This window comes from Lolium perenne, chromosome 3 (assembly GCF_019359855.2).
Source record: "Lolium perenne isolate Kyuss_39 chromosome 3, Kyuss_2.0, whole genome shotgun sequence".
Lineage (NCBI taxonomy): Eukaryota > Viridiplantae > Streptophyta > Magnoliopsida > Poales > Poaceae > Lolium > Lolium perenne.
The window spans coordinates 339,789,144-339,813,520 of NC_067246.2; the positions used below are offsets into that span (position 1 = coordinate 339,789,144).

Genomic DNA, 24,377 nt, shown 5'->3' on the forward strand with positions numbered 1-24,377 from the left:
TGCATCATACATATATGCTAGTGTAACTAATTGTATTTTGTAATTAATTTATTATCAACCTCTTACACAACCCTCCTTCAACCCTAGAAGTATTCATGTATCTAAGGCCTCTCTTCCCTAAATGTTAAACTAACAAGGAAAACACACCTAGAGGCCCCGCAGTGTAATAGCGGCTCGTACCATTTCCTGCCATGGAGGTTGCCCGTTGTGGAGGATGGAACCTCGATTGACCCCTTCTCTACTTATGGGAGATATCATTGTCATTGGTCATGTGTGGGAGACACAAACGATGGCTCACAGCCTTCTACTCCAATGGCACATGATTGTCTAATGTCTATGATGTCATGCACAAAAGAGTTTCGGGAGCCCTAAGCTACGATGGTGTTGACGTTATGTTGGCTCCTTCTTAGTTTTGTCGTTCTCCCCCTGATCCTCGGGGAGATCACGCCAACACACTTGTGTGGGGTCTCTCACATATATTTGCAACAACTAACGACCAATTCATTTGGCTATATCTAAATCATACATTTGAGCATGCCGGATTGATAACCGAAGTATTTATTTTTTTTAAAATGGAATGTGGTGGTGATATAAATTCAGAAGGACCCTATATGAGGAGGACGTGATGATGAGTGAATTTGATGAGCTTGGGAACAAATTATTCCATTAGAGGTTACATAAAGCTTGGTCAATGTGTTTTAGGGTGGGGTTTTCGCATTTACTCGACCGGGTGAAACACCTATCTAAGATGGGAGGTTCAGGTTGAATTTTTTTAGGATGTCACTAAAGAGATGTGCTTCAATTAATCTGAAGTTGGTGTTATTTCTGTCCGTGGGGAAGCCGATGAAGTTGAAATCACTAAGAATGAACCAAGCAGATGTCTTGAGGGAGGGCTAATCATAACTAAGATCATTTTACTTTAATTTTCATTAATTCCCTTCTTTCATTTATTAATTTTTAATAATTTAGAACATACATTGGAAATTAATAGATCAATATAAATCTATCATGCATGGAAATCTCTAAGATATCCAGCTTTATCACATTTCTGAATTATAGTGAAAAATGAGATATTATGCGATACTACATTAAATCCCGAGTTTTAGTGCAAGCTCTCGGCGACATTTCATGTCCATTTTCATCTGAAAGAAATCTAAAGTTTTAATTCAGTGAATATGAGGATATCATGTATATATCCTCATTAATATCTTTTCTCCCTTTCCACACACCTATATTAATATCAAATTTATGTGGTTTGTTTTATCTCCAAGTATATAGTACGTATATTCAGCTGTATTTACAGTATCCAAATCTCCATAAATACCTTCTTACTAAATGCCACGCATAATAATGAGAATTAAATCTGGCCAGCCTGCCAGGACCCCTGTCCACCATCCATACCTCGCATGACCCGGAGCCAGCCCATATAAACGGCAACTTCTCACTCCTCTCCGGCCGGACCTGTTTCCATACTCTCTCGTAACTTCTCCCCACCGTTCAGGGCCTGTTTTCCATACTCTCCGGTCCCCTCTCTCCAATCTCCCGCCCACCAAGCACCAAGCTTCATGGCCATGGCCGCCTTGGTCGCTGGCGATGGCGTCAGCAGCCTGCCGTTGTTCGAGGGTGAAGTGTTCCTGGGAGACGTTGATGTTTTTCTCCCACCAGGAAGCCTATCATCTGGCATGGAGAGCCAACACCCGGTGTTCCCTGGCAGAAAAATCCAGATCAGCCACCGGTCGCCGGCGAGCGATAGGTGCCCGCCGTTATCTGTGCTGCAGGTGATCAGCGCTTACTCGGTGCGCTGCAAACTCCGAGCAAAGAAGCTCGATCTCCATCCCAGATCACCCATGGGACAGCTTCATTCATCATGCTTGAACGAACGCAGGGTATACACATTTTCTTAGCCGTCTATAGCTTTTAGTCCATAATCGCTGCTAGACCATTGGTCGATTTTGACTTGCCTTGCACCTTTTAGGTTTAGCATATCGGATTAACTTACCCATCATATTTCTACACTAGGTCTGTCAATTTTAGATTAGCAAGGTGCATGTAAAGAAATTTGTCTTGCTAGTTTGCTGCACTAGTACTCTCCATTTGATGCACAGGTGGTCTGTGGCTGTATAGGATTTATGCAACACATATCCAATCATATGGTTATGCTAATATAGTAGAGTCTGTCGATTTCTTAGACGAAGTAGTGTAGATGAGGGGTAGAGTATATTTTCTGGATGTCATATATTGGATGAAATCGTGTGTAAAACCAAGAGTGTGTCACTAACGTTTTTTTTTCGAAATGGGGGAAATATCGCCCCAGCTTCTGCATCCAAGGGATACACACGATTTTTTTTATTAGATTTTATTCACAACACCTTACAAGAGCAATACAAAAAATCAAACTTGAAGTCACCTCGCTAAACCTACAGAGGGATGAAGGGGGTGACAATTCACCAACTCACATCAACCAAAAACCAAATGCCTTCACAGGCCGCCCAATAGCCGATGAGAAGCACATCCAGTCAAGCAGACTCTCATCCGTCCCGAGACACCACTGCACCATGCCGCGGCGACTCGATGACGCCAACACAGCAAAAGCACCCGCTCCACCTCAGCACCACCGCCATCCGTTGTCTGCTCCAAAAAAAAAGGATGCCACCAACAGGGAGAACGGCGTTGCGCCATCGTCCGATCCGGGAGATAGGGGTCTAGGGTTTCCCCTGGAGCAGCCCAGGCGAAGAACGCAGCCTGCAGAGACAATGCCTTCAACAAGGTAACGACGAAGCACGCCAGCATCATCCGCCATTACCGAAGTCCGGGCCGGCTTTCACCGGCAGATGCGCCTCGCCATCGGGAGCTAGGCGATGGATCGCGAGATCCGCCACGGCTAGCCACACAACTAGCCGATCTCCTCCGGCGAGAGAGAAGACCACCACCGCGGTGCCACAGACAGTGGCACCAGACGCCCGCCACCTGCCACCAGGTCGACGCCGTCCCCGCCATCCAGGGCCCCCGCCCTTGGTGTCGTGGTCCCAGACCTTGAGGAGGAGTTGTACGAGATCCGTCTCCATCACCGCTAGCCCGGCGATGCCGAGGTTAGGACGGGAGGAGAGGACCGCGCCGCGGCGAGGAAGATGAGAGGCCGCGCCACCAGATCATGGCCATGCCACCGCCGCCATCACCGCCCGCCCGGCGAGAGGCCGCGCCGCCAACATCCTCCACGGGGATCCCCGCCGCCCCCATCACCGGCCGCGCGAGGCTTCGCCGGCGACGGCCTCCGAGGACGGCGAGGAGGGAGGGAGGGGGAGGGGAAGGCTGTGGTGGCTAGGGTTTCCGCCCCGAGTCGTCCTAGAGGGGGACGACCCGAGGAAGAGGAGAGGCAGTACCCGAGGAAGAGGAGTGTGTCACTAACGTGTGTATAACATGTTTCCCTTAACAATCGCCGTGAGATATCTTTCAATTTCTTGGAGACTTGGCATGGTACAATGTCTCTTCCTTAGAAATCGAGCAGGATCTTTTAGTTCTTTTCCTTCACTCCAGATAACATTTCTAGAGTAGCATATGATTTCTATCATTTTAATTAGATTTCATGCAGATGCACGTACAAATTATTCTTCTCATTGGTTGTGGTTTTGTAGACTGCTGTGGTGGAGGCCGGAGCAGAGGAGCTACACCTTGTGGCTATGGAAAGCAAGCTGAAGGGTGTGCCTTGCTTCTGGTGTTGGTCCGCACAGACCGGGCTTTATGAGGCATGCCTTGAGATGCTCAATCAGCGATGCCTTGCCCTTGTGTTTGATCTGGATGAAACCCTTGTCTTAACTAATAACAAAGAAACATTTGAAAATCGCATGGAAAAGATTACTTCAGACTTGAAGAATTCTGAACTTGACGCTACTACAGAAGTGGCTCTCTGTAATGAACTCTATAAGGTTTGTGAAGATATTGAATTGCTCAAGGATTTCACAAAAACAGGTACTATCACTCTCAATCATGAGATTGTGAGGAGCCAACACGAGGAGGGCATGCTGCATAAACCTGGTGGAGTGCAACAGCTTATTGTTCGGCCTGTAATCAGGATCCCGGGAAGGAATGCAGTTCTGACCCGCATCAAACCAATGGTATGAATGTTTTGGTTGAACATTCTGCAAATAATTTTTTTTTATTAATATTAGATGCTATATACTAATAATAAATTCTTAAATTTGATGCACATGGAAGCAATCAAAATTTTCCTTTGTAGATAATAAGTATCTGTATTGTGTGCAAAATAATATAATGAGTCAACTGAGAGGGGGTTATTTTTATTCCTTGGCTGATGTCCTTTGGTTTCTGCAACCAAATTATTTATGCTTCTAAATGTAAAATATTAACCTGATATAAAGAGGGCATTTCTCCGACTTACATTTAAAGCTAACACAAAATACATAGGTTTTTTTATGGAATTGGTGTTGAATATATGTATTGGTACAAGACAATTTGGTATTAGAGGAGGGTAGGTACGGTGTTGGAGTCGAGCACTTGTAACCCAAACTTAATATATATAGGCGAGAAGTTGGCTGTAGGTCAGACCCGATATCAAGAGAGGAATGTTTACGCGTCCATGGTATGGATGGTCGGAGTGGCCATGGTGGGTGTTTGGAGACACTACTGAAGATCTCCACAAGATTTCTCATCAGATATATTATGTTTATTTGAGTGGGCGCCCATAGTTGTGCCCCGAAACCTAGGTGTTCACAATGAACCACATTAACGAATAGGCATCTTCTCGTTGTCCACATTTCTCTTATGTTCTGATCACAATACTTATACCAGAGTTTAATGTTTATTGGGATTCCAGTTTACATGTGGTGTTCAGATCTAGATATAATTCTTGAGATCTTTTAGTTTGTGTATCATGTAGGTCTACATGCAAATATCAGTAGGTTAGCACAAGACAATTGTGCAAATTCCAGCAGAACAACACACAACTAGCACCGTAAGCATATCGCAAGTATATTATATACAGGGGTGCTCATAGCTCAACTTTTTCCGTGTATTCTCAACTGCTTTTTTTTCTTAAACCCAACTGCCATTTTTATTTATTAGTTTATTATAATAAAATCAGTTATTCTTGCAATACATGCTTGAAAACCTTGAGAAATCCAACCCGTAGGATTTCCTTCCATATCCTCCTTTCTAACCTGTGGTAACATTGCATGTCATTCAGGTTCCAGAGCATAGTTGTTTTATAAACATAAGGCCTGGTTGGGATGATTTGAAGAGTTATCTTACTACTACGACTGGACGCAGAAGATATAAGGTCTACGTATGTACAATGGCTGGAAGAGACTATGCTCTTGAGGCTTGGAGACTGCTCGATCCAGAAGGCTCTTTGATAGGTTCGGAGGAGATTTCACAACGTTTAATATGTGTGAAGCCAGGTAAAATTAAGCGTGAGTTTCATTTTTTTTTCCTTTCGTGAGATAGCTAGTTAGATTGGACATCATTATCGAAAAAAGCTAGGTTGGACAGGGATAAGTAGGTTGATTACTAGCTACTAAGTGTTTCTTAAATAATATATTTTCCCAAAACGGGGTAATCATGCATGCTTTTCGGAAAATTGCATACAATCTTGATTAAAATAAAATTGCATTATGTGTATCATCATGTACGTTAGTTACAACTTACAAGTACAACATACTAATGACTGGAAAACCTGCAACTTGACATGTAAAAAAAGCGTTCATGAAATTGGATAATCTTTTTGTACAACTAAAAGAGACATTTGTGGATGGATAGAAGACCAAATATGGACTATGTTTCTTGTTTGTTTCACATGCACCTTTTAATTTTATTTGTGAATCTCAGATTCCCAAAAGTCGCTTGAGCGTGTGTTTCAAGAGAGTTTATGCCATCCAAATATGGCAATGGTGATTGATGACCGGATGGATGTTTGGGATGAGAGAGATAAGCGGAGAGTTCATATTTTGCCGCCTTACAATCCATCATTTGCCCCTGAAGACAAGGTAATTTATTTGTATCTTAATAAGTCCATACTCAAATTTATGTGGAGAACAAATCTAGACTAGTCTGACATGTTGCATGTATTTTAACTGATCAGGGGTCGCGTGATCTTAGTGTGCTTCAGATTGTAAAAACTGTTACATCGAATGTCCGTGGAGGATTCTTCAGGTTTATATAAATTATAAAAAATGGCATAACCTTAACTCTCAATATTTTACCTGTTTTGGCCATCATTTCTATTTACTTAATGGGTAATTTATTTTGTAGCTACTTTGATGATAATCTACGGAAAATAGTAAATGAACTAATGTATGAAAATAGTGTACTGGATCTTCCAGACTCTCCAGATGTTGGTGACTACTTACAACGGAAGGTATCTTCTTGCTACCTTTAATTGTTTGTCCCGTAATATTTGCTACGACATTCATAAATAAATATATACATTCCAGAGTAACAAGATTGTTAGACACAATGATTCCCCTATATCACACATGGATACAAGTGGAGGTGAAGTAGAGAGTGGGAGAAAGAATTAATGGAGAGGTCAGTTTTTTTCTCAGTTTGTTTTGCTTATTTGTTCGCCTTCTTAAATAAGAAGCGAGTTAAGGATATCTTATGTCATGTTAATTCGAAGCGATATCCAAATATAAATTCATATTCTGATAGGTGCTGATGTTTGTACATTCTTTAGAGCATGGAAAAAAAATTATGGATCAGCAAATAGAGTAGGCAGTCATGGAAATTCCATGTGAATGCGGGCTACTTGACAATCTAAAATCTTCAATACAACTTAATATGGTCAAGAGCTAACCAAGTACTAGTACTAACTACAACCTAAAATATTTGATTGCCCTATCAGCAACATGTCCAACACTAGAACACTTATTCAGTAGGGTGGTCTCATGCCAACCAAAAATATTGACTACGTGTTCAACTATCAAATGCATTGTTGCTTGCACAACACTTTGCAGCTTTCTTCCTAATATAGCTAGCAATTTATGGACAGCCTCAACTAGAAATTTGTCCTTATAGCTGATGAGTTCATTGCAAGCACAATTTCTGTACTCATTACCTGATCGGTAAATTTCAACATTTTCATCTTCCGTAATCATCATTTTTTCTACTGCACCCTCTATTAATGCTCTTCCATCTTTACCTTGATAAATTTTCGTACAGCTCAATTTTCATAATAGTACTAAGACATCAATTGTTATGAAAAAATCAAATAATTTCATTCTTGCAGACTGGCCCGGTTGGTTCATCAAATGAGACAAATCATCTAAATTATGGATTTCAAACAGTGGCTGCCAAGGAATTAAGTTTGTTAGCTAGTTTCGCAAGACCCTGGCGGTTATGTTGGAACTTCTTAATGCCCGATGGCAGTCAGTCTGGATCTATTTTGAACCAAATTCACTTGCCACTTTTTATTTTATCGTTGAACTTCTAGTTATGCATGCTTTTGTTTGACCATGTATACATGACCATCTAAAGTGGTATGTATACGGGGGCATGACCCCAATTACCTTACTATAGAGTTTTTATGTGGGTTCATGAATTATGATTATCAATTTAATCTTGTACGATTTACTTGTCCTAGAGTTAATTGTTGTTCAGATATAGTCCATGCTTTCCAACCTACATACCATTATTATAATTTCACCGATAATAAAAATTTACCATTGAATTTTTTTAGTACTTTTCAATGATACTATTTAGCAACACATAATCCACATTTTTTGGTCAAATCATGTTCAAAGTTGAACCTCGAATATATGACGCCATACAAATAGAGATAGATGTAGTACATGCTTGCAAACTGCAATAATTAGAATGTTGTATGCCATAATCAATATTTGACGATCAAATTCGTGATAGCTTAACCTCCGCCATGAATTAGAAAAATTATTCTATTTCCATATAAAAAATACTTCATCCTGATTTCAGAAATTTAAGTCTCCTATTTTGTGTAAAAGAGAAACGAATTAATTACACCGAGGATGCACTTGGCACAAAAGGAGATAAAAAATAGGAAAACTAAATCAAAATTATTAGAATTTAAGAATTTAAACCAAAGAACCATAGTGTACAAATATTGGTACTTAAGGTTACGGTTTTAATTTTCTAGCGCATTCATTTCTACTTTCATTACCTCTAAATTACCGGGCATTGTACAATATTGTACGTCACACAAGCGATACATTCGCCAAGGTGCCAGAAACTTCCATACAGAATGTGTCGTTCAGAAGAAATTTCATTAGTCCCACACAAGCATCTTGGAATGCTTTGCTGCAGCTTCTGATTTTGGTCCGCAAGGATCCGATGTATTTTGTTGGAATATCCATGAAAGTGGAAACTTCTCGGTGGATTCTATGTATAATGCTCTAACACATCCTAACATTCCAGTGGGAAATAATAAGAAAATATAGAAGTTGAAGATCTCGCTTAAGAACAAGATTTCTATGTGGTATCTTTGTCGAGGGGAATTCTTATGAAAGATAACGTTAAAAACGCAATTAACAAGAATGTAAAGTGTGTGTATTCTGTCATCATGACGAGACCATAAAGTACTTATTCTTCCAATGTAAATTTGCTAGATCTATATGGTCACGTTCAGATAAGAATAAAAAAAAGATGAAACCAAATGAAAATATCTTCCGGTAGCATACTGGCAAAAACATAATATAAAGAAGTACCCGGTGAAAACCAAATAACTGTAGAAACTCCATGCAAATAATTTTTGAAGCTTCAAAAAATTATCAACAAACACAATACGTTAGGACAGTAAATGTTCCAGGAACATGCATAATTTAAAGTTCCAACTCGTTGATTTCAGACAGTTCGAATTTGAAAATGGTACATGTTTATAGGACTCCTCCAATTTAATGTACTATACCTTTTTTAGAATATTTTGAGAAATGTAAACACATATTTATGTGGTTTTGCCCGTGAGTTTCTTCCATCAGATATTTTCTCAGAACATATAAACTACTTCTGTTTCCTGATATTTCTTTGAATTTGATGCGTTAACCTGTAGAGCTATCATGTTGTCATTTGCTATGAGTGGGTAAACCCATGAAGAACATATACCCAAAATCGCACTCTTGCGTCACTCTTGACAAGCTGCATTCTTTTAGACGACAAGATTGCTAGTATTTCTTTTCAGACAAAGCAAAGAGGCAGCTCGTTGTGTTAGCTTAGTAAACCCAAAATATTAGAGACTTCAGTTCTCATGGGAGAAAAAAAAAAGTTATTCCCAGGTAAAACGCTGCAGTAGGAACGACTCTTGTATTTGCTGAAAAGGCATCGGATGATCAAACTGCCAGTAAATTTATTTTTCAAGGCGCACACTAAGAAAATACATGCCATGTCACAATCAACTTGACGTAAACTTCATGGTTATTCACATTTCGAGTTGATAAATTTTGATATGGTAATTTTCCATGGAAAATGGTGAATACAGCAAATGGATACGGCTCAAGTGTGGTTCACCAACAAAAACCTCGCCATCAAAAAATTCGCCCAAGTCTTATGCATACGTGACCTAAATATATAATAAGAAGCGCCATTTCGTGAGGAAAGGGAAAAGAAGTACCATTGTAGTTGATAGTGTATAGTTGATAACAAAATATGAACAATTCATGATCGGCATTAGCTCTGTATCAAGACCAAGAGGGGCTAAGTTTGCAACAGCTCGAGATAAATAAGAGAAATCTTGACGGTTGGGTGAATATATGAATATTTAATGGGTGTGTCTTCTTAAGTCTCAGTCATCTCAGAAAAGTGCAACTGCAGTTCAAATAAACGTGCAACTCGGTCCAGTTGTACAAAAAGTGCAATTGTATCTTTTTTAACATAAAAGTGCAACTCAAGCTTTTTGAAAATGATTTCGATTTAAGAAAATATCAGTTAACTGAGATATAGCAAAACCTATATTTAATAGCTTTTAATACTCGGAGTAGTATATGGAGGGAGTACTTAATAATATGTATATGGTACATATTCATATCATAATCATAATCATGGTACCTCGGTACTAACATCTCTATGACCTAACAAGCTAGCCTCTAAAAGAAAACCTCCAAGACCCTCTATATCCACCGTCAGTTATGTGTCAAAACCGCATTGTACACACTCAACGACTCCTTGCTCTCGATATAGGGAAACGTCTTGTAGATAGAGGCCATAAGATGCGACACTACCTCGCCTCGATCCTTGTGTCTTACCAGCACCACATCGTCTTGCGACCTCGTCTCTTCGCTTATCTTGTGCCGGTACAAGACAAGGGGTCTACGCGAGCTTTCACATGTTAACGTTAGCAGGTATCCCCCATGAACCAAGTGCGGCCCCGCAAGATCCCGCCTCATCGACCACTTCTCTTGTTGCATCATCATCATCCACATCTCCCGTTGCCGCTGCACGTGTGTTTCCAAGATGTAATGGCGGCTCCAGCTCTCGTCTTCCAAGACCCACACCATCGCAGAGTCGTCGTCGTAGACAGCAACGGCCAACCTCCCGTGCACCTTCATCAGGCGGCAAGTGCTCGACATGGACGGTACCGCCACAGGTTCGGTGCGCGTGACACGTTCGTGTTTGAGATCAAACGCCATGATCTTCCCCGCGTCTTCTGTGAGCCAGTACACCGTGGCATCGACCTCAACGAGGCTGAGGCTGCCAAGGCTGCACCTAGCATCGGTTCCAGTGTACACGTCCCGCCACGACGCCTCCCCCAATGTGAACATGTGCACTATTTTCGGTTGCCAGAACCGGTCAAAGTGGCACGGGACATGCACAACCTTGTACCTCCCTGTCCCGTGGTGGTAAGCGAAGCTGTATGTCTGGTGCCACTTCCTGTTGCTGTTGTTGTTGTTGTACAGGTGAGCAGCGGCGCCCGACATCGGCAGCGGCGGGAGACGGAGAGCCTCGCCGGTCGACGGGTTGGCCACGGTGATGGCCCCGCCGGGCGCGGTGTCATCGCAGAGGCAGACGAGGCCGTTGCACGAGCCGATGATGCTCATCATGCTGTACTGTAGAGACGTTTCGGTGTTTATCGGCCACAACAGACTGCTCCCCGGCGTCAGGAGGTCGATGACGGACGTGAAACCCCCCTCAGCAACGGCGATGATCTTGGTGCGGCGCCGCATGTCCGTCACCGTGCGCCGGTCGATGAGTTCCCGCCAGTGCTGGCAGACGAGGCGGAGACGGCGGCGGGCGTTTGGGGGAAGCCGCACCAGGATCTCGACGAGGGCGTCCGTGGGCAAGTCCCAGCTGCTATCCATCTGATTTACGCAAGTGCTTGCAACACGGCGTGCGATCTCGCGGGCTCGCCGCCGGCCGTCGTGTCGCCTTAGCTAGATCCCCGTACGCTAGTCTCTAGTTGGGTCTCGTACCTGTCAGCTGTCGCCACCGTTCCGTCGTACTGTATAAGGATTCGTTTGTTCGTGTATTAGTTTCGTGTCCGCTTCGGATATGGTAAGGGCATCTCCAGCGGCATGACGCATTTCGGACGCCCAAAAGTGATCGTGAGCGTCCGTTTGCGTCGCTCCACGGACATATTTTGTCCGCTCGTCCGTTTGCGTCTGGGTATGCTCCCCACCGTGGCGATCCATTTTTTGAATTGCAACATAGTTAAAAATATTCAAAGTAGTACATAAAAATGCATAAAAACTATACAAAGTAGATCTATAGATCTAGACTACTTGCTTCCTGACGAGCCAGCACCGTTGTTGCGTCACTCCGTCGCCTGCTTCTCCGCCGCGTCCCGCGTGGCCGTTATGGCTCGGTGCGCCGCCGCGTCCTCTTGCAGGCACTGCTCCAGCCTCGCGTTGGCGGCGTCGTCCTTGAGCGTCTCGAAAGACTCGACGAGGGCCCGCTGCAACGCTGTGGTGACCCTGCATACCACTGCATGTTGTAGTATGCCAATCGTTGATATAACATTCATGAAATACCATTCCGCAAATATTACATCCCTCAGAGTAGTACAACAGAACATAGCAGGTCCATAACTCATTCATTTATTATTACAAATATCATACACATGTCGTCTCGGAGCTCCTCTTGGGTCCTAAGAGGAATACTCCTGGGTTCGAGGCGAACCCAACTTAGCTTACAATATAAGAGTCTCATTAAGTTATACATTTATTTCCTCGAGCAGCTAAATACTAAGAGTTCGGGCTGCTCGGTTACTACTACTACTGGATGTCTCTAGGCTTGATCTCCTCCGGAAGCCTCCCCGGATCCGTAGACGATGAGGTAGTCTACGCCTTCTATACCTCCAGAGAGGTCTGGTTCTTCATAGCCGATGATCTCGGCCCCTTCATTGTTGTCGTAGTCCTCCTCCAGACGATTCAAACAATCTAAGCATGGGATTTAAGAGTGGTATGAGTACGAGCGTACTCAACAAGTTCATTATAGATAAGAGGTGTTTAATGCTCTAACTACAATATTAGACCAGAAAGTCTAATACCAATGCAAGTTTTGATAAACATTTCTTCAAGAGATTGCTTTTATTCCAAAGAGCTATGTCCGTCAGCCTTCACCGGTTTACTAGAACTTCATGGAGCTCCTTTCCGGCCGCGTTCGTAGTTCCTTATCCCGGAACAGGGAGTGACAGGTCACAGTTCTTTACACTCTGCAGAGGTGTGTTGCTTTACCCATAAGAGATCTTAACCTTGGTGCCAACCGGGCAGCTTTCCCGTCCACACTTCCTTCGGTGTGAGGCCCGGTATAAGGTCTAGCCAATCATGTTCCTCCGCTACCTCGAACACCCACCCTTTGTTGCATGCCCCGACCCTGGGTCCTCGCCGGTCCCATTATTCCCACTCACGGGTGGACCCCGACCACGACGACAGTTTGGGATCGAACCAAACTCCTTCGCCGGTAGCTGCAACCCATCATAGACCACAATATCGTGGGGACTTAAGGCTTCCCCAGCCAACCGCTTGCACTTCGAGCGACAAGTGTCTACGGACTATGCCGTGGGGACTTAAGGCTTCCCCAGCCAACCGCTTGCCCTGACAGATACAAGTGTCTACGGTAAAGCGCATCCGTTGATGAACGAGAGGTGGAAACACTTTTGACTACTCTGTCCCACTCCGGATCTTATGGTTAACGCGGGTATTACGGCACAAGAATCACTGGCGACATTTGTTGTTTAATCCTAGATGGATATAAGCCCGTGCAATGGAACCTCCACCATATCAACACAATCCATGGTTCCATTGCCCACCACATAGTCATATTCATAGTTATGAAAGTAGTGGTTTTGATTTTTATGCAATAGTGATAACCATAATACTTTGCAAGTAATTTGATAGAAATACTCAAATGACATGAGAAAGTGATGAACTTGCCTGAACACTGCAAAGTGTTGCAGTTGGATGGTGTGGACTGACCCTTGTCCTCTGTTGCTGAAAAATAGCATCATTGTCCGATAAGGGCAATGGTTACAGAAGCAATTATGCATGATTCAACTTTTAGGGTTGTCCCCCCCTTTCTGGTGTTTTATTATTTTATGTGGAAGATTAATACTAAGAACAATTTAGGGATACTCTGTTTAGGGTAAAATACAACCTTGAAATGTTGTCAAGGTGTTTTTTATAGTCCAAAGGCATTATTGAACTAATTTTCATTATTGAAAATAATATGAGTGATTTAAATGATTATTTAAATCATCAAATTAAGACTTATTCTTAGTTGTCTTCAAAAATTCCCTTTGATATTTTATTCAGGTAGGGAATTTTATGCTGATCAATTTTCATATTTTTAATTTTTTTTTAGAGTTATTTAAATATTTATTGTGATTTACCAAAGTTTATGTAATTTAATTAAATTGTGAAATGGCAAAAATGCCCCTGGGCCCACCTGTCGGTGCAACCCAGTGGGTTAGGTCGAACCGACCGGCCTGGTCCGGCTCGACCAGCCCCACTTCTCTCTCTCCCTCTCACGACCGACCGAACCCTAACCCTAGCCCGCTCTGGCGACTCGCGTCGCCTCCGCCGTCGCCGCTCGATTCCGGCGAGATTCGCCGGACCTGGCCCCCGCCATGGTGCGCAATCAACGCGCCCCACGACGGCGGTCAATCCTATCCGCGTCGATCTGACGCGGGCGACCTGCTGCTCTCGGCCTCGACCCCTTCTGGTGCTAGGGTTACGGGATCCGCTCGATCCCGCCGTTCCTGGCGCTCCTGGTGCTTGGACTCCGCCCTGGCTTCGCCGCCGTGGTGCGGGTGGTGCCGTGGTGCCGCCATGGCCTGGCTTGGCTTGGCGCCGCCGCGCTCTGGCGTGTGCCGCCGTGGCCGCCATGGTCGTGCCTATCTGCTCGACCACGGTAAGTGCGCCACTCCTTCTTCTCCTTTGTGTTCTATTTCTTCTCCTCCTAGCTTGAGATGCGGCTACTCCCCTTCATGGAGAGACCATCTCGTGCTGCTGCTATTGCTCTACTAGCTGCTGTTGCTGTGCTTGCTGTTGCGATGCTTGCTGTTGCTGCGCGCATGCTGCTAGGCTTCTCGCTGCTATCCTTGATGCTAGCTACTGCTGCTCTACTGCTATGCATCTGCTGCTGCTGTGCAATTACCATGACCACTGCTACTGTATCCACACTTGTGCTTGTGCTTCTATGTGCCTCTGTTCTTGATGCTATTCTTGCCAATTACTCAAGTGTATTCATATGTATTGCCCTGACTTGATTGCAGTATGCAATCCTTGCAAGTTTGCAAGAGCCAGTGCCTTTTGGTGCGATTCAGTGTGCTACAATTCATAGACATGCTCCCTTGAGCATGCCTGTGGGCTAAACAACACCATCCCTTGATGGTGTGCTTCTGCATATAATTATATGTCATCTTTATGATTATCTGCTTTGCCATTGTTCCTGTTCTGTGGCTAATTCACTTGTCTGACATGTGTTGGTGCTATAGTTGATGTTTAGCATACTGTAGCATGCTCTTGCATGCTTCTGGTGGTCATATGATCACCAGTTGCTTGTAGAAAATGCTTTATGTTGTCTGTGCCTCACTGTGGTTCACTCTGGTGCTCCTCCAGTGCTGTTTGTGCTACATACAGGCTTAGCCTGTGTGTGCTGTTGCTGGCTCAAGCATCATCTGATGCTTGCAATGATCCTCTAGATCATTTGCCAAGCTCTGGTGTATTGACTTCTTGTATATTCATTTATCTGTGTTGTTTTGCTTGACCAAGTGGATAAATGATGTGAACTGCTGGCAGTTGTGATCATCTTACAGTTAAATTGATTGAGCTAGAGGGATGCCAACATCTGTTGGGTACCCTAGCTCTTGCTGAACCCCCCTTGGGTGATGATGTGCTGGCTGGAAATGTGGGCTGTGGGTTGAGGTGGCCTTGACAGCCACTTGGTGCTGCCATGGTAGCTCCCCCTTCTCAGGGACTTGCTGTGGTGGATTGTTGCTTACTGGCCTGACCATATTTGGTTGCCAGATTCTTTTGATGTTGACAAACCTAGATAGACACATGATAGTCTATCATGTCTGATGGCTTAACTAGCTCTAGGTTGTCAAGTGAACCTGGTAGCTAGCCAGGGTTTTGAATCCATGTTGGATTTCTCTGGTTGTGTCCCTGTGTGGACACAACCAATGTTCCCTGGATGATCTCTACTGGTTGTTCTCTATGTTTGCTTGAACCAAATGACTAGATAGCCATATGATGACACAAACATAGGGTATCTACCCTTTTGGTGTGCTGGAGATCATGCCTGTGCAATATATGAACAGAACCATTTGGTCTGTTCATGATCATATGTATACCTCACTCCAGCTCCTAGAAATAGTGTGTTGGTGTAGAGGGTTTGCTTCTGGATGGATTGATGTGCTTGCCCTGCTCCTCCTTGCAAACCTAGATTCCTGAATTGTTTCTGGTATTTGTGGAATGGTTGAACAGCAGTGGCTGTTCTACTGTTCTTGCTGTTCTTGAGACTTACTCTGTGAAGCTGCTGTCGATCAAATGTTCTAGGGTTTACTGTGGCAGACTTTATATGTTTCTGGCTTGCTCTTATTGGTCGACAGCACTACCTCTTTCCATGGTGACTCACTGTGTGTGTGTGTTACACATGCACACAGCCTTGTGTGCTGCCTGGTTGTGTGTGTGTGCAAGTCCAGCTTAGGACTTGTGCTGGTGAAGAGATCAGCTCGGCAGCTTGATCATATCCCCTCCATTTTATTTGTTTGCTAACCTGCCAAGTGGCTTTGCCACTTGGCTTAATGATCTGGTTGTTGTGTTGTTTGCAGGGATCAACCTGATGCTCCAAGGATCATGGAGATCATCAAGTACAAGGCTAAATGAAGACTAGATTGTAGTGTTAGGATAGATTATGAAATTGTAATTTCCTTTTCCTTTCATTTTCTATTTTGTCCAATTCTTGTAATATGTTGTAATTCCATAATTCAAATCTGAATATTGTAAAGACAATGTATTATGTGTGTGATGATCAATAAAGCTCAAATTTTCCTTATTGAGCTTGGTGCAATTGTTGTATTACTTATATTCTTGCTTATTGATCATTGTTTGTGTATTTCTTTCAAGTTTGAATTATGTGATGATTATTTAATGTTTGAATTTGAAATTCAAATTCAAATTTGGTTTGAATTCAATCAAACAACTTAACTTGTAATTCAATCATGCAACTTAAGATTTCAATGTAATATCCCTTCTCTCTTCTCGAAACCCTAATTTAGATAAGTAGCAACAAGTTCATCGCACTCTCGAAACCCTAACCCTGTAAGGTGTCGAGAGAGAAACCTGTCCCCCTTCGATGCAGCTTTGTTTTAAAAGCGCGAAATTTCCCCGTAATTTACAATGCAATGCACATCCCTTTCTAAAATCTACCCCTCGATCGTCTCTAAACCTAGGACATTACAGCCTTTCCCCCTTAAAGAAAACTTCGTCCCGAAGTTGTGGTTGTAATACCTGAAGAGTTCGGGGTATGTTTTCCTCAGGTCTTCCTCCTTTTCCCAGGTAGCTTCCCTCTCGGGATGGTGCTTCCATTGTATCTTGCAGTATTTTATGGCTCGATTCCTGAGTTGTTTCCAGTTCTCCTCGAGAATCCTTGCTGGCTTCTCGATGTAAGTCAAGTCTGGTTGTAACTCGAGCTCTTCATGTGATACTGGTTCATCGGGGGTCTTTAGACACTTTCGGAGTTGCGACACATGAAATACATTGTGAACCTGAGATAACCTTCCCGGTAATTCCAATTCAAAGGCTAACCCTCGGTTTTGACTCAGAATCTTGAAAGGTCCTATGTATCTAGGACTGAGCTTTCCTTTTACTCCAAACCTCTGGAGTCCTTTCATCGGGCTTACCTTAAGATATACCATGTCTCCAACTCGTGGTTCCCATGTTCTCCTCTTCTGATCGGCATAACTCTTTTGCCGACTTTGGGCTATCTTGAGCCTATCTCTGATAATGTCAATGATTTGTTGTTTTTCCTTGACATAATCAGGGTTGAACTCTTTGCTTGCTCCGGCTTCATACCAACATATCGGTGATCTACACTTTCTTCCATACAGAGCTTCAAACGGTGCCATCTTGATGCTGCTTTGATAGCTATTATTGTATGAAAACTCTGCTAGTGGTAAGTGCTCCTCCCATGATCCTCCGAAGTCTAGGGCACAAGCCCTAAGCATATCCTCTAAGATCTGGTTGGTTCTCTCGGTTTGTCCACCTGTCTGAGGATGATAAGCGGTACTATAGTCCAACTTGGATCCTAAAGCTTCGTGTAGTTGCTTCCAGAATGCTGATGTGAACACGGATCCTCGATCCGACACTATCTTCTTGGGCACTCCATGCTTACTCACGATCTCTTTGATGTAAAGATCGATGAGTTTCTCTCCTTTGTCCTGCTGATTTACCGCTAAAAAGTGTGCACTCTTCGTCAACCGGTCCACGATTACCCATATCATGTCCTTCTTTTTATTAGTCATGGGTAGTCCAGTGATGAAATCCATCCCTATTTCCTCCCATTTCCACTCTGGAATAGGTAAAGGTTGTAACTTTCCTGCCGGACTCTGGTGTTCAGCCTTCACTCTCTGGCAAGTATGGCATTCCGCCACATATTGTGCTATCTCTCTCTTCATATTATTCCACCAGAATAACTCCTTTAGATCCATGTACATTTTTGTACTACCCGGATGAATGGAGTATGGTGTTTGATGGGCTTCCCGGAGTATTACTTCCTTAATTTCAGCAATATCTGGAACACAAATTCTTTTCTGGAACCATAATGATCCAGATTCTCCTCGGTGAAATTCTGATGGTCTTCCCTCATCTATTCTTCTCATCTCCTCCACGATGAATGGATCGTCCAGCTGACCCATCATTATCTCATTCTTCAGGTTGACATTTAACTCATCGGCTACTTGCAACGCCGATAATCCTTCATGTGCTTCCTTCTCCCAAAGTTGTATTTGGGCTTGACTTATTTCCTTCCTCAACTCCGGTGAGATTTCTTGTTCCACTCCGCCGGTGCTCTTCCTGCTCAAGGCATCTGCTACAACATTGGCCTTTCCTGGAGTATAATTGATGGTTAAATCATAATCCTTGATCAATTCTAGCCATCTCTTCTGCCTCATGTTGAGTTCCTTCTGAGTGAAGAAATATTTGAGACTCTTATGATCTGTATAGAGCTCACACTTGGCTCCATAGAGAAAATGTCTCCAAGTTTTGAGTGCAAATACGACTGCTGCTAATTCCAAGTCATGTGTTGGATAGTTTACTTCATGAGGTCTGAGTTGCCTCGATCCATAAGATATCACTTTCCGATCTTGCATGAGTACGCAACCCAATCCATGCTTGGATGCGTCACAGTACACGGTGTAATCCTTGCCAACTTCCGGAACTGCTAACACCGGTGCCGTGGTGAGTTTCTCTTTTAGAGTTTGAAAAATCCTCTCACACTCCTCTGACCACACGAAAGGTGTGTTCTTTCTTAACAGTTTCGTCATGGGTCCTGCTATCTTGGAGAATCCTTCAATGAATCTCCGATAATATCCTGCCATTCCTAGGAATCCTCGGATCTCCTTGATAGTCTTGGGTGCTTCCCATTCTAGAACTGCTGCTACCTTACTCGGGTTAACAGCTATTCCATCTTTACTAATAACATGACCAAGGAATTCCACTTGATCTAGCCAAAATTCACACTTGCTAAATTTGGCATAGAGTTGATGTTCCCTTAGTGTTTGCAACACTAACCTCAAATGTTCAGCATGTTCGGCCTTGTTCTTGGAATATATCAAGATATCATCGATGAATACGATGACAAACTTGTCTAGATATGGCATGAAAATCTTATTCATGAGATTCATGAATATTGCTGGGGCATTGGTTAATCCAAAAGGCACTACAAGGTATTCATGATGTCCATACCTTGAGACAAAGGCAGTTTTCGGAACGTCTTCCTTCTTGATCTTTATCTGGTGATAACCGGATCTTAGATCAATCTTGGAAAAGACTCCCGCGCCTCTAACTTGATCAAATAGATCTTGAATTCTTGGAAGTGGATACTTGTTCTTGATTGTAACGTTGTTCAGATTCATATAGTCTCCGCACATCCTTCTTCCTCCATCTCTTTTATCCACGAAGATCACGGGTGATCCCCATGGTGAAACACTTTCTTGTATAAATCCTTTCTGTTCCAAGTCATCCAATTGTTCCTTAAGTTCTTTCAACTCCTTAGGCCCCATCTTTTATGGTGCCTTAGCAATCGGAGCTGTTCCTGGAATTAGGTCGATAGTGAATTATATCTCCCTATCTGGTGGCATACCAGGTAATTCCGCAGGAAATACATCCTGGAATTCATTCACTACAGGTATATCCTCTAATTTCACTTCCTTCATGCTGTTCAGCTGTAGCTCCACTTCAATCTGTGTATGTTTGTCGCCTTGGTAGATCATTCTACTTCCATCGGGGCTTTTCAATGATACTGTCTTGTTCACACAGTCGATCAATGCTCCATTAGCTTCTAACCAGTTCATACCAAGAATGACATCAATGTCCTTCATCGGTAGAATGAACAGGTCCGCGTCAAACGCGCACTTATTGATCATGATGACTTGTTTTTGTTTAGTATGAGTTACTACTATCGTTCCCCCCGCAGAAAGTATGGTTATGGGTGTGTCTAACTTAGTGCAACTAATCCCATGTTTGATGATGAATTGTTGAGAAATGAATGATGTAGTTGCACCAGTATCAAAAAGTACTTTGCCAGGATGAGTGAGTATCTGGAGCGTACCTATCACCGCCTGATCAGAGTTGACCACCTCCTCCAGACTAGTGCAGTTCAGCTTGCCGAAAGGCTTCTTATTCTTCCAGTTCCCTCCGGTGTTTCCTCCTCGATTTCCTCCTCCTCCTGACTGACCTCCTCCACTATTTTTCTTGGGGCAGTCCTTCAGCATGTGCCCCTCCTGACGACAACCAAAGCATATTGTCCTTGGCTTTCTACAGTCCTTGGCAAAATGCCCTGGAAGTCCACAGCTTCGACAGACCATTGGATTGGCAGTCTGGAAAGCTTGGTTCCTCCTACTACCCTAGTAGTTACTGTTGTTGTTGTTGTTGTTGTTGTTGTTGTTGTTGTTGTTGTTGTTGTTGTTGTTATATCTGGGCTTGAAACTCAGGCTGGTATTAGGCTTGTTACTAACAAACCTCTTAGGCTCAAACTTGGCCTTTTTCCTTTTCTCCTCCTGCAGTTGTTTGAAATCATCTTCCAGAGTGATGGCAGCATCCACCAACTCTTGGAACTCCGTTGCTCTCATCATACGGAGCTGTACTTTAAACTGGGGACTTAACCCCCTCAGAAACCTCTTCTTCTTTTTGTCCTCGGTGTTGACTTCTTCAACCGCATACCGGGACAGTTTAGAGAATTCCCTGACATAGGTCAGGATGGCCTTGTCCTTCTGCTCGAGACTTTCAAATTCTCGACGCTTCCATTCCACGATACTTTCAGGGACATTGGATTCCCTGAACTTCCTTGCGAATTCCTCCCAGGTAAAGACCTTTCCAGCCGGATAAACGGCTACTATATTGTCCCACCATGATGCGGCAGGTCCACACAGCATATGGGTAGCATAACGGACCTTCTCTTGATCGTTACATCCAACGGTATTGAGCTTTCGCTAAGTATCCATAAGCCAATCTTCTGCGTCCATTGGCTCGGGCGCGTATGCGAAAGATATAGGCTTGGTGTTCTGGAAGTCTGATAAAGTGACTCCCTGATTCTCGGGTCTCTCCACCCTGTTCTGCTGCAGCAACTCTTGAAAGAATTTGTTCTGCTGCTCCAACGTCACACGTTGTCTTTCCTCCACCAGCTGCATGTACTGGACGAAATTCTGCTGCGTCATGGGTGGTGGTGGTGGTGGAAACTAATCTCTGGCTGCTCCCTCAGCCTCTTCCTTTTGTTTTGCTTCGCGCTCCATGCGCTGCGCTTCGGTCTCCTCTCCTAACGCTCCCGACATAACCCCCTAGTTCTGCAACACAAGATGATACTCATAATTACTCCATGCGCAAGTTTTCTGAGCTCAACTTTGTGCACAGAACTAGTCACGCAATGGAAATCAAGAAGCAAATCCAAATCATACAAAACATATACCATGTATATACATACTTAAGTGGTCTTATTACAATACTCAAGTCGATGTGAGTATGCAAACTCACTTATTAAAGTATATGTACAAATTTATACAAATATTACATACTATAATACACGTGGTACTTGTGTATTATAGCCTCGCCTCCCTTGGTGGACTCTAGTCGATCTTCACTCCCGGTACATCCCAGGCTTCCATCCGGTCGAACGTGTCGTCCTCCTGATAGACCCTGGAACATAAGGTCTCCCCGTCGGCTGGTAATCGGAATCCAATGATGATCCTAGGGAGAAATCAGTGTTCACAAACTGATCGTTAAGTGCATCATAGTCCACCCATCGGGTGTACTCCCCTGTAGCTCCACGATATGTGTTTCCAACACTCGTACCCGACTCAACCTGTGTCGGATACCCTCCATCAACTCCTTCATTACTAGAATAACTCTGGTTCTGGGTTGTGGCGTCATCATTCATCTCCCCATCATAATACACAGAAGTATTATGAGTTCCAGTATCAGATCCCCAACGCCAACCCGTGGAATTTTCTATAGGAGTCTCGGAACGCTGATTGTTTCTGGATTCCTCTCCGCCCTCATATCCCCCATAGGAACTACCCAGATAGTTCCCAGGTGTAACAGGTGTAGTTTCACGCTCAAGAGGATCAATACTAATGTAGTCACCAGCTGAGTAAACTGGTGTGTGCACCACATTCTCCATAGGTTCTTTCCCCCTAATATCCTCCTTGGGTTCAGTAAACTTCTCTAGCATCGTATCAATTGCTCCCGTCAGATGATGGTTCAACTGAAAGAGTAATGATATGAAGTTGCGGCTATTATCCATGTATTTTGCAGCTGCTATGGGTTTGCGTTTTGCATATTTGTAGTGGTTAAGCATGGGATCTTCTTCCTCCTGATTATGAGGAATATGGGAGAATTCGGAACCCATAAGCTCTTTCGTCTTATGTTCCCGAATGTCGGTTATGGCTCTCATAACAGCTATATGGTAGGCTATGTTGATAGTCCTGGCTTCCCCTGCTGGCATGACTACGCTCATTCCCAGAGATTCGGGAAGTCGCAGTCCTACCCTACACTTGGCCAATACAGTACCATCATAGTACATGTATTTCTTTACTTGGATCTGGGGATCACACCCAAATTCAAGTAACATGGCTCGTAGAATATCTGCAAGTCCTCCTTCGTATTCACTCAGTGTGGAATCCATCACTTTCACGTTTCGTCCGGGACGTGAACTTGCCATGTTGGCTGTAGAAATAGAAAGATTATGAGATTAGTAATAATGCATCATAATAGAGATAATAAAGAATTATCGCACTAAAAGATATGATTGTTGTATTCTCGATTGAATATACACCATATTTTTAGAGAATTCTTTACTAATCCTATTTGACTCCTAACGTTTGGTCCCATTTACTAGGTTCCAACCTAAGGTCAAAGCTTTTGCTCTGATACCAACTGTGGTGACCCTGCATACCACTGCATGTTGTAGTATGCCAGTCGTTGATATAACATTCACGAAGTACCATTCCGCAAATATTACATCCCTCAGAGTAGTACAACAGAACATAGCAGGTCCATAACTCATTCATTTATTATTACAAATATCATACACATGTCGTCTCGGAGCTCCTCTTGGGTCCTAAGAGGAATACTCCTGGGTTCGAGGCGAACCCAACTTAGCTTACAATATAAGAGTCTCATTAAGTTATACATTTATTTCCTCGAGCAGCTAAATACTAAGAGTTCGGGCTGCTCGGTTACTACTACTACTGGATGTCTCTAGGCTTGATCTCCTCCGGAAGCCTCCCCGGATCCGTAGACGATGAGGTAGTCTACGCCTTCTATACCTCCAGAGAGGTCTGGTTCTTCATAGCCGATGATCTCGGCCCCTTCATTGTTGTCGTAGTCCTCCTCCAGACGATTCAAACAATCTAAGCATGGGATTTAAGAGTGGTATGAGTACGAGCGTACTCAACAAGTTCATTATAGATAAGAGGTGTTTAATGCTCTAGCTACAATATTAGACCAGAAAGTCTAATACCAATGCAAGTTTTGATAAACATTTCTTCAAGAGATTGCTTTTATTCCAAAGAGCTATGTCCGTCAGCCTTCACCGGTTTACTAGAACTTCATGGAGCTCCTTTCCGGCCGCGTTCGTAGTTCCTTATCCCGGAACAGGGAGTGACAGGTCACAGTTCTTTACACTCTGCAGAGGTGTGTTGCTTTACCCATAAGAGATCTTAACCTTGGTGCCAACCGGGTAGCTTTCCCATCCACACTTCCTTCGGTGTGAGGCCCGGTATAAGGTCTAGCCAATCATGTTCCTCCGCTACCTCGAACACCCACCCTTTGTTGCATGCCCCGACCCTGGGTCCTCGCCGGTCCCATTATTCCCACTCACGGGTGGACCCCGACCACGACGACAGTTTGGGATCGAACCAAACTCCTTCGCCGGTAGCTGCAACCCATCATAGACCACAATACCGTGGGGACTTAAGGCTTCCCCAGCCAACCGCTTGCACTTCGAGCGACAAGTGTCTACGGACTATGCCGTGGGGACTTAAGGCTTCCCGACCAACCGCTTGCCCCCGAGATACAAGTGTCTACGGTAAAGCGCATCTGTTGATGAACGAGAGGTGGAAACACTTTTGACTACTCCGTCCCACTCCGGATCTTATGGTTAACACGGGTATTACGGCACAAGAATCACTGGCGACATTTGTTGTTTAATCCTAGATGGATATAAGCCCGTGCAATGGAACCTCCACC

General features: G+C 43.7%; 2 protein-coding genes across 2 annotated transcripts; one reads left to right on the plus strand and one right to left on the minus strand.

Moving 5' to 3' along the window:
- Window positions 1–1,571: 1,571 nt before the first annotated feature.
- Window positions 1,572–6,721, plus strand: LOC127340498 (RNA polymerase II C-terminal domain phosphatase-like 2). The gene is made up of 7 exons (XM_051366240.1): window positions 1,572–1,796; window positions 3,633–4,112; window positions 5,201–5,414; window positions 5,842–5,999; window positions 6,095–6,165; window positions 6,265–6,370; window positions 6,689–6,721. The coding sequence occupies exons 1-7, from the start codon at window positions 1,572–1,574 to the stop codon at window positions 6,719–6,721; spliced, it is 1,287 nt and encodes a 428-aa protein (XP_051222200.1).
- Window positions 6,722–10,097: 3,376 nt separating this feature from the next.
- LOC127340499 (F-box protein At1g52495-like) lies at window positions 10,098–11,273 on the minus strand. Its single transcript, XM_051366241.1, has one exon. It carries the CDS (start codon window positions 11,271–11,273, stop codon window positions 10,098–10,100), a length of 1,176 nt encoding a protein of 391 aa, XP_051222201.1.
- Between the last annotated feature and the right edge of the window lie 13,104 nt (window positions 11,274–24,377).